The 11,667-nt window shown below is 37.8% G+C and overlaps 1 protein-coding gene and 1 long non-coding RNA gene across 2 annotated transcripts in view; both read left to right on the top strand.

The window, feature by feature from the left end:
* The first annotated feature begins 2,683 nt into the window (after positions 1 to 2,683).
* On the top strand, positions 2,684 to 10,776 carry LOC140141614 (testis-expressed protein 11-like). The gene is made up of 10 exons (XM_072163526.1): positions 2,684 to 2,690; positions 4,610 to 4,720; positions 5,116 to 5,186; positions 5,826 to 5,942; positions 6,400 to 6,481; positions 6,947 to 7,102; positions 8,889 to 8,997; positions 10,113 to 10,196; positions 10,426 to 10,549; positions 10,738 to 10,776. Exons 1-10 carry the CDS (start codon positions 2,684 to 2,686, stop codon positions 10,774 to 10,776), a joined length of 900 nt encoding a protein of 299 aa, XP_072019627.1.
* Positions 10,777 to 10,791: 15 nt separating this feature from the next.
* Positions 10,792 to 11,667, top strand: part of LOC140140349 (uncharacterized) — a 56,696-nt gene continuing 55,820 nt past the window's right edge. Inside the window, exon 1 of the long non-coding RNA XR_011857263.1 lies at positions 10,792 to 10,861. This is a non-coding gene — a long non-coding RNA (uncharacterized lncRNA). The remainder of the gene's footprint in view (positions 10,862 to 11,667) is intronic.

Genomic DNA, 11,667 nt, shown 5'->3' with positions numbered 1-11,667 from the left:
ACTTGACCCATGGGTGCCTCCATCATAGCCATACCAAGATCAGTTGATATGCTACAACACAGCTCTGCAATCAGCTCGTAATAAGCGGGACTCATAACATTGTAGATAGTTATAGAATGGCGTACATACAGCTGGTCGCAGCACCTACGCGAACTGTGCTTTGCGTATTGCGTGACCGACGTGCACTTTTGTGAATTAACGCGGGCGTAAATTGGGACTTTATTGACTAGCAGAGTAACAAAATTCAAATAATTTTCTCCTATACGAGCTGATCATAGTATAGGACCTTTTCAGATATCATCAAAGTTACTAATTATGTAGCTAAATTACTGTACATTCGGTGACTCTGATGAGAACTTTTCTTACAATATAACAGGGATAAACACTACAAATTTGTGAACAATTTTGCTGCGGCAAAATCTGGTAATGTATGCTTTGAAATGTACAAGAAGCCCATTCACTGTGCTAAAGATCACTTTTTCAGACTTCCTTTCTGGAAGCTGTAATGTCAGTGCCCATTTGGTCTTGTGGGTATTATAGATGTTGCCTTTTATGAAATAGCCTAAGCTAACTGGTAACAGTATTTCACTGTGAAATAGGGTGAAACAGACTCTTCTGTTAAGCTCAATACTGTTGCATACTTTGGCAGATTGTGTGACCATCCAAAGCTTCACTGCTGAATTCTGCAAATATATTATAATACCCATGGACGAAAGATATGGACGCAGCAGTCAAAGTCTCAGCATCACCTGATAATGAGGGCCGATTGTTCCATGAAATGCGACAGGCAAAACTACTACACACATACCACATATTTTTGCAGTCATTCGCGTAAACGCAAAGGCAAATACACGAAGGCATGCAATGATCGAATGATCGGCCGTCATGAATATGTGAGAATTCACAGCATACAAGGGGACTTTGACTGTTGATACATAATCTGTGATAATACCAAATAACATATCAATAACTTCTCTGATTGTTTATTATAGGAATGACACAAGTGCTATGTTGTCTTATCTTGGAACAGGTATCACAAATTACAATGACTTTTTGGCAATTCTTGATTTCTCTGTTTGTGTTAATTTCTTCCAGTTACTTTTTGCTGGACTATCAAATAGCTCAGCCTATTTATGTTCCTGACTCACCTTTTAGTCTTGTTTTCTTTAGACTTTTGAAACTCAAATTTATTTTGATTCGGGGAATCAGTCCCATTTCCTTGCCTTTGTGCAGGGTTCGCAGATTTTTGCCACAGGTGGAAAAAACCATGGTTTTAACCGCGGTTAAAACCACCGGCAAAAATGGCAAAAACCAAAAAAGTGATTTATATTTCATTTTTTTCATCTCAAAACAAATTATTAAGTTACAAAAATAATTTCCTGAGTGTAACAAGGCCAGATTTTGTAATTATAAGTAACATATTAAGAAATTAAAGGCATGTGTTTTCATTGCTCAAGTGCATTTAAAGGCTTAATGTACGATTTCCTTCAAATTTTAAATTTGTCATTTTATACTCAAAATGCTGAAATAAAACTAGTAATAATGATCGGGAATGGTTTCTGTCCATTTTGAGCTGAAATAACAAGGTAATGTGAAAGAAACACTGCTTGTTATTTTGGCCGTTTAACACGCAGTTCTATGGGCGGACATAAAGTCATAATTATGACTTTATGTCGAACTTTGCTCTGTTTACCTACAAACAAAACAAATTCGGCTGATTCCATTTAGGTGCAAGTTGTGACATGTGTAAACATTACAAATATGCAAAAAAATCAGGTTTGAAAAAAATTAACCAAATTCATATTATAAGATCGTACATTATGACTTTAACCGAAATGTGGCATATACCAAATTCAAAACTTTTTCATTTTAAGGACTTGATGAGACAAAAAATATGTTGACTGATTCATTAAAGTTGTGTGCTATTGTTTATGAGCTTTCTGTGTTACCTTTTAATATTTGAGTGACTATATGAGAGTTTTTGCCGGTTTAAACCGGGCAAAAACTGGCAAAAACAGTTTTTGCCAGTTTTTGCCACTGGCAATGGCAAAAACAGGTTTTTGCCGGCAAAAACCGAACCCTGCCTTTGTGCTCATTATTTTATTGCATTTGTTGGAAGGAGACATTCTCTATTGTGTTTTAAAGGGTCAAAATGTTGTTAATGTTATTCTTGAATTTGTTATCGAGGGAAAAATTAAATCAACATGAAATCAATTAGAACACGATCTGATCTACTCTAACCAATGTCAGACATTTGAAAAGGCCAAATAAGCTAGAGCCAGAAAAACAATAGAAGACACAAGAAAACGTACTTTAAAATATTATATCAAATCACTTCACAACAAAGTGTGGTACATGTAGGATTAACCCTCTGAGATCTACTACCTCTCTTACATCATTTCTGATTGGTTAAATACACAATTAATTCATCTCAGTGACCAATTAAAAGACAGCTTTTAAATATTTAAGCTTAATACCTTTCAGTCCTACCACATTTTTTACCATGCTGTTGATTGGCTCAATAAATCATAATAGTCGTCTTGTAACCAATCAGCAGGTCGTACTCATGAGGGTGGTGTTTTCAGAAATGCAAAGCTTATTTAATGAGCAATGAAGTAGCTGTGGTATGTCAATTTTTAATGTTGCTGGCATTGGTTTTTAGAGCATCAGATCGGGTCACATAATGTATTGTATGTTTGTTTTCACTTTGACCTTTTCTTTGTTTTATAATTATGTTCTCGGTTTGGTGTTCAATGATACTTGTTTCTTTTGTACAATGCCCATATCATACACAGTTAATTGCAAGAAGCATAACATTTGCCCGGGGGTACTCAAGTTTGGTTTTGGTAGGGACGTGCCGCTGAGATTTTGGAAGTAGGCCCATAAATATACCAATTTTTCAAGGAATTTGGACCCATTGATATACCAAAAATCAAAATTTTCGGTCAAATTTACCAAAAATTGTCTTAGTTTTTACAAATTTTCCCAAAATTTTGGGAAAATTTTGACAATTTTGGCTAGATTAAGGAAAAATTGAGCTGTTTTCCGAAAAAATTGAGAAAATTTTGAAAAAAGGACCCATTCATATACCAAAATAGGCTTTGAAAAAGGGGTCATTGATATACCAGAAGGCTGAAAATGCTACCCATGTTTATGCACGCCCCCGTATGGTCATTTGTACTGAGTACCCCCGGGAACATTTGTCATGAATTATTTTCTTTGCTGGATCAGAAAAGCTAATTGCCAATATATCAAATAGAAGATGCTAGCACGTAGCATCAATTCCAGTTGATTTCAAGACAACTTTGTAGCAATATTGCTAGCCTTGACTGAACAAGATCGCTACCTGCTTTTAGCTGATTGCTCATTGTGCAGTGTGCTAGCCATATACCACTTCAAATATAAACATGATAAAAAGTCTCGAGATATTTTCTCAAACTATCAAGAGCTGTCTCGAGAACCACTGAACCAACACTGGCTTTGAAAGAAAATCTAAAACTTATGCAGTAATTCGCTGCGACAGATATATAATATGGGCATTATGTTATCAATATCTAATCTAACTAATATACATAAAGTTGAATCAAACTAACAGTCAAAATTAATAGGTAAATTTTCACAGGAACATTTTCAGAACATGTGACAACCATGGGCGCAGACATATTAGCATTATGGAATGTGACCCCGAGCACAGCGGGTGGTCTTCCAATGTATTTGAATAGGAAGAATTCCTCCTTTGATGCAAAATAAGTTATTTGTCGCAAGTTAATAATATTATGGTTTCCGTAGATAAATATTTTTGGAATTACGTTTTGATGATATTGTGAAGAAATTAAGCTTGCATAGTATTCAATAAATTTGCAATGCACAAATTCACTCAAAATTGCGGCCAAGAATACTATTCCAATTCAAAATTACTAAGACTTGAATAGCGAGATCACCGCCGGGGGTCAGGGATCAGACTCGAGGTTACACTCACATTTAGAGAATAAGCGATAGGAATTTTTTTTGCCTATCCTCTATCGTGTGATAGGCGACAGGCAGGTCCAATATTTTGAGTAGTGGATGCCGCGCAGCGGTATCCACTACGATAAAAAATATTGGACCTGCCTGTGTCGCCTATCATAGGTAGAGGATAGGCAAAATAAAAATTCCTATCGCTTATTCTCATTCTTAGTCAGTTAAATATTATTTTAATAGCTGTAAACAAGTTTTTTAAAGCAAAAACTAAGTTACCGTCATAAAAACTCCCCTCATTATAAAATGAACGAAACTTGTTTACAACTTTACGTATTCTGTTGCGCGTACTGCAAGCGCGTTCGCGTATTCCGCACTAATCTACGCATCCAGCGCGATACATACGCGCACCTCTACACGCGTGTTACGGATTATCAAGACGCATGATGACGTGGGGTCGTCTGCGGCCTGATAGACGGCACCCAAAATCATGCGATTGTCCAATCAGAAATGTGTCTACGAACTAGACCACTCCCACTGACTAAGAATGATACGCATTGGTCACATGTCCAGAAAATTGACCCATTAATGTTGACTGACTAAAGACTCAAGAGTAGCTTTTAAGATGTGATATTGATTTTTGTTGTTCCAGCCTTGCAGCTTCTAACAAAGTTACACTCAAAGGAAAATGAGCTCCTTAAGAAGGAATATGATAACCATGGAATCAACATCAGACACGAAGCACTCTGGTTTATGAAAATTGGTAAGTCTACTACTCTACTATCTTCATAGAGGGAAAGACTTCCATAAACAATTGGTATCATCCATGATTTAGAGAATAAATGTATTGTTAGACCCAGTCGTGTAGCCAGATAGACAGTGTCAGCGCCAGGATTTTTTCCGGGGTGGGCATTGGGGGCAAAGAGAATTGGGGGGGGGGTGGGGGTAAAAATCAACTGATCTTGTGCAAAATGCCGCACCAAGTAGAAATTTTCATAATTTTGAGCTTTAACTGGCGCCACCACTGCTGATATATTATAAATATAGAACATCTGAGATACACCATTATTTTAAGTGTAACGCTAAGTTGTTCCAAGTAAATATATAAAAGGAATACACTATTATGATTTCTGAAGTATTTTATTGTTTTACTCTTAGCCTGGAATTTAGCATTGGAGAACTCCAAAGTGAGCAGTTGTACTGAGCAGTTCTTCACTTTGTGTGCAAAGGTAAGACAGTATCTTTTCCTAACTGTTCAAATTAAGCATGCAGATCATTTTCATTCTGCTATTAAAGGAATTTACTTTTGCAAAATAGGATTACGTCACTTGCCTGGACAGGGGTACTGACTACTCTGCTAGGTCTATCCAATCCATGTGTACATCCATATCAAAAGGATGCACTTGTCAGCTGCTACATGTGTTTCTTTTCACATAATTTGCCAGCGAAGTGTTACGTGTAATCAGATTATCACTATGTCAACTAAATCACACTTTTGAGTTCTGCACCCGATGATCAAAATGATCGCAATACAAAGTTGATGATGTGTACTACCAATGTCAAAAGGTGTGTGATCCATTTACCAGGGAGTTATGTAACCACTTCACTGGCGAATAGCTTGGAATAAATACCAAGCTCATCTCAAGTCCCCAAGTCACATGGTTTTGGAATGTTCTCTGTATTCCATCCATGTGACTTTGGAATGATTTGAAGTGACTACAGTCCTCAAATCTTGTTTTGAAAAAAATACTTGGCTTAAGTTTGATTCTTACTCCACATCGCAGCACGGTGCGATGCTTTTAAAACATCGCAGCATCGCCCGATGAAATATTATAATCTTTTTATGTATTTTCATTCCTGACAATCAGTTCAGTAGCCTGTGTGATATGGATGAGAACAGTCTTGTGCGGCAGAAAACGTGTCTCCTAATGGCAGCAGCGGCAGCATTGGAGATCGCCAGAGAACAACCAGAATTTGATGACAAGGTATTATACACTATTTACTTTTGTGTGTTGGTGCATGCGGGCCGGTAGCGTAGCCAGGTTTTTTTAAGAGTGAGAAATAGGGGGGGGAGGGGGAGACAACTTTCAAGGTGGAAAACTTTGACAAATATTTTTAAAATGTTATAGTGTACGTTCATACAAAATGTTTTTAAAATGTTTTTGTGACCTGTATATAGCCTGACATTTAATGCTATTAAAACGTTTTTACCAAAACCAACCCCCAAAATATATCCTGTTTAAAACAATTTAAAAACCTAATTTTGAAAAAGTGGTCCTTTTTTTCTAAAATTTGGACCCTTGACAAAAAAAGGCATAAAAAACCTCTATCATTCCCCCCTAGTTACGGTTCTGTCATTGGCCTACTTAATAGGAAGTCATGCATGTCCTACGGAGCTTCATATGTCATGTATACATATTTATTCTTCTTCTTTTGATTCAGAAACAAGCCTGGCAGCAAGCATTGGAGCATGCCAGATCATGCAAGGAAGTACTGAAACAACTACAAGAGACCACAAAGAAAGGTATTATGACGAAAAAGAACAAAAACATTAGAAAACATACAAAAGCAGGCATTTCTAATGTCCACAACATCGCAACCAAGCAATTTATGGATTCTAGCATTTAAAAAGCTTGTGATTATACAATAATAGTAGAATGGGAAATTTTTTTTTAGAAATCACCTACCGTATTTGTTCCATTAACCGTATAAGCACCCACCCAGTGACTTTGCAACAAGCAAACTGATATTAGTTTATTAACTGCCCATGCAAATCTGAATCATGGTCTGAAACTTATGATACACTGATGATGATAAATAAATATTTTGGGTCTTTTTTACATCTTGTTGGTCTAAACAATGTAAAAAATTAGTGCCCAACCAAAATGATTTTATTAAGCGCCCTGGGTGGTTAATGGCACGAATACGGTACATTGATTTGACCAGATCTTGTTACATATAATCCACAACTAATTTTAACTTGTATCAGATATTGGCAGCACCAATGACCCATCTCCAGTCTTGTTGCTTCTATATGAGTATGAAGCCTTGGCTAAACTCGGTCACAACAAGGAACTAGAAGCTGTGATGAATCAAGCATTAGCTAATCCGAATACAGAGATCAAGACTTTGGACACTCTGGCAGGTCAGTTTAAGATCAGTTTATACTCCCCATTTTGCCTCTGTACAAGTATGAAGTGTTAGCTAAACTTGGTTACAACAAAGATCTATGGTCCATTTGGCTTCCTGGTATAATTATGGTATACCCTGTGCACCCTGTGTTTTAGGGTTAGGATTGGGGTTATAATTAGGGTGGGTTAGGATTAGAGTTAGGGTTATAATTAGGGTGGGTTAGGATTAGGGTTAGGATTATACTTTTACGCAGGGTATTCCAGAATTATTCCGGCTTCCTTATTGATGCAGCGATGTCAGTACTCTGTGCACTTACTTCGCCAAAGTACTGATGCGCCACCTGTGATTGTGCATGTAATTTGATGTAAACACCCCAGTTTTTAATACTGCGCCTACTGCACTGACGTTACTGGCTCAAGGAAGCCAAATAGGCTATATAGAAGTTGTGATGAATTAAGCATTAGCTAATCATCTAAATACAAAGATTAAGCCCTGGACACTTTGGCAGGTTAGTTGTAGAATTGGTACAGTTTCCCCTCAGATGTAACAACCTCAAATTGCAAGGGCATGCAGCTTCAAAGGAGGATAGCTGAAATGAGGGCCAACACTGGTCCTATAGGCACCAGTATACTATTTTTCATCTTGGTGAGTCAGTGTCCTAGTCATTGAGTGCAGCTCAGTTCAAATCTTGCAAGTTTGCTCAAAACGCTGGAGTATATATGCATTATGTTTTAAGAGGCCGCATAGATGTGCGCAACACACAACTGTCTCTAAGCCTTGACGTCACTATCTTGCCAAGATGAAATTCAGGATAGTATGAACAGAAATACATGTATAACATTTTGGTTTCATGGGTAAAATGAGATAGCTTGTGCTTTTCTTCATCCAAAGCCAGTGGCGTCAATCTATCTTGAAAATTGAGGGGGGGGGGGGAACATTTGGTCTGAATTGCCAAAAAGTGGCCCTCTTTGCCAAATAGTGATAAAGCTACACAGGCTTGACTCTAAAGTTTGTTTAGCTTATAATAGGCAAACATTGTTAGGTTTTTATTATTACGCACGTCAATAAAGTACCAACTTATGCTCGCGAAAAATCACATAAGCGTGCACCAGTCGCATATTACACAACGCACAACTGGCATGCATGCCATTCTATGTCAATACACAGTGTTATGAGTCTTATTTTTTGGCCTATTATAAGCCAAACAAACTTTTGTTGATAACTAGCCAAATTGAAAAAGCTACGGCAGGGGCGTAACCAGACCTGACCTTCCGGGGGGGGCAAGATTGAAAAATTTCCCAATTGTTGACCAAAAGTCGCAAGCGGCTTGCTGCGAAGCGTAAAACAGGTGGGGTCCAGGGGCCCACCTTGGGGGCCCTAGTGGGGTCCAGGGCAAAGCCCGACGGGGTCAAGGGGCGGAGCCCCTGAAGCTCCTGGTTTTGGCATATTAGAAGCTAAAAATCAGTGTTTCAGAGTACAAATTTCAAATTCCTCTTTCTTTCCCTTTTCTCTTCTCCTTCCCTTTTTTCCCTCTTTCTTTTCTTTTCTTCTTTCCCTTTCTCTTCTTCCCTCTTTTTCCCTTTTTCTCTTCTCCTTCCCTTTTTCTTCCCTCTTTTCTCTCCTTCCCCTTTTCCCTTCCCAATTTTTTGAACTTCTTCCCAGTTTTTTTGTGTCCGGGGGCAGCTTGCCCCCGGCCACCCCACTGGTTACGCCACTGAGCTACGGTTTAGAACAAGGAGTTAGCCTTCATTAAAGTATTTTCTAAAATAATGACACAAGTTTGGGTGATTATTTTCCAGCCTTGTCTATGGAGCCCCCTGCTCAGCATACAGGATTGAGTAAAAGAGCATTGCATGCTTCTATACAGAAACATCTTCAGCATACTGACATTGATGTCAACAAATGCAGGTATGTCAATCACTTGGATCCCAATGGCCTCATCCCAGTGACATAGTTCAATAACCTCAATTAAACAATCATAGTGCAAAATTTGACCTCAAGTTGCAGAGTATGAGTTTTTGTACCCATATTTTCAAAGGTCATTCAAAAAATGTACATTTGGGTTTAGAGAACTGTGCTGATAGATGAGCATGTTGTGGATCCTAGTGAATTTATGTTTTGTGTCCATAAGGCATGTAAAAAATAGCGTGTTTCAGATCTGGTGAGCACACTTGTTTTGTCTAAATACGGTCATACCATATACAATCAACAAAATTAATAGTTTGGCACAGTCACTTGCATGTTCAGTTTCAAATGACCATCATATCACAACCACTCATCCCAGTACTCAAGTCTGCCATGTATTTGAAGCAGACACTCCCCCTTTATGCCACACTTCCCCATCCCCATCTTTTAATGTCTCTTACTAGTCTGTTGCCGATATGGCATTGATCAACATTATATTGGAGGGAAGAGGATGCAATTGACGTTTATAATGTTGCAAGTGTGCTAACATTAATTTTGTTGATTGTAGCTGCTTTAGTTTAGATTTTCATGCAACATTTTTAGACAAAGATGACAGTACGACAGCCATGTTAAAAATGTATCTACGCACTCTGATCTTTCCTTTTACCCGGCTGTTATATCTAAAAAGCCTGCGAACTGGGAAATTAATAGATATAAGTAAATTAAGTATAAACTTAAGTATAAAATATTCGCTGTGGAGAATGTGTGTCACATGAACATTTAATATATGAACTTGCTTGATTTTTATGGCAAACCTACTCAGTTTTGTACTACTGATCCTTGCTGTCAAGACGTTTTTACACAACTTTGTCCGCTATATCTGTAGCGTCCAATGAGTAAGATACACGGTCTCATATGGGATACTAGCATAGTGTCAGTTATTTGATTGGGGAGCACCAATTTTTTTTGGACAATTTTCAATGGGCCTTTTCAAAATTTTCACTTTGATGGTGGTTGGGCGTCTTATGCCCCATATGTTCCTATGATGCTATGCCATTGGCCAGTTATCAAATTAATACTGAGTCAATAATTTTATGAACTTGTTTGATTTTTTACAGCAAAGCTATCCACAGTCTTGTACAACTGATCCTTGGTGACAATGATGTGTCGGTGGCATCCAATGTACAAGATGCATGGTCTCAGTATGGGATTGCAATCAAACTACTGGAGTCAACTCACAAAATAATTTTATGAACTTGCTTTGATTTTTTACAGCAAAGCTATCCACAGTCTTGTACAACTGATCCTTGGTGACAATGATGTGTCGGTGGCATCCAATGTACAAGATGCATGGTCTCAGTATGGGATTGCAATCAAACTACTGGAGTCAACTCACAAAGTAATTTTATGAACTTGTTTGATTTTTTACAGCAAAGCTATCCACAGTCTTGTACAACTGATCCTTGGTGACAATGATGTGTCGGTGGCATCCAATGTACAAGATGCATGGTCTCAGTATGGGATTGCAATCAAACTACTGGAGTCAACTCACAAAGTAAATTTATAAACTTGTTTGATTTTTTACAGCAAAGCTATCCACAGTCTTGTACAACTGATCCTTGGTGACAATGATGTGTCGGTCGGATCCAATGTACAAGATGCATGGTCTCAGTATGGGATTGCAATCAAACTACTGGAGTCAACTCACAAAGTAATTTTATAAACTTGTTTGATTTTTTACAGCAAAGCTATCCACAGTCTTGTACAACTGATCCTTGGTGACAATGATGTGTCGGTGGCATCCAATGTACAAGATGCATGGTCTCAGTATGGGATTGCAATCAAACTACTGGAGTCAACTCACAAAGTAAGAATTGAATTTGATATTATCATTTTGTAACTTAGAGTAAACAAAATATTAGTTCTATTCATCTGGACTTCCTATTTTTAAGAAGGCTAAGATACCAGTTTAGGACTGTTGATCTTGTGCTAAATTGTGGACTCATGACTGCAGTACATATCAAAACCTTTCTATGTGAAAAGTAACATGTTTTTTACCCAAAATAATATTCACTACACAATGAAAAGCAATAGTGACCTTGATGAACGCGAGCTGTGTGGAGTCATGCTAAAAATTGATCGTATAGTGTACGCAAAGTCTACGCTTGGTCGTATTTCACGTAATGCGAATTATGCTGTGCCATATAGGCTGTGACTAAGACTGGCAGACCCAGCGAGTTATCGAAGGGACTAGAATTGACTTCTGATTAGGGGTACCCATAGTTTTTTGTATGCTTGGCGAGACTAAATTCAGGTCTATCATAACCATTTTTAGATGACCATTAGGGAAAATGTCTATACAGTCGATTAACCCGAGAACATTTTTAATAACGTGGCGCTATTTCGTAGAGCGACTGTTGGAACAGGGCAGGTTTGACAGGAAAACCCAGAAAAACTTGATCTCACGCAGGGAAAGGAACAAAATGAGTGAAAAGATGGAATAAATAAAAATTCAGGCGGGTTTATGGAAGCACCTACAGCTTCAAAAAAAATAATTTTAGGGTTAAAGAATATCTCAAGGTAATATAAACGTGGGTATAGAATTCTGAGTTCACTAGTTCGAAATTGACGGCGATTTAAAGAAAAATTTGGTCATTTTTAGCCAGTTTTCTG

The sequence above is a fragment of the Amphiura filiformis genome, chromosome 19, assembly GCF_039555335.1.
Source record: "Amphiura filiformis chromosome 19, Afil_fr2py, whole genome shotgun sequence".
In the NCBI taxonomy this organism is placed as follows: Eukaryota; Metazoa; Echinodermata; class Ophiuroidea; order Amphilepidida; family Amphiuridae; genus Amphiura; species Amphiura filiformis.
Note: the sequence above shows the minus strand (reverse complement) of the source record. Positions and strands in the feature narration are given on the sequence as shown.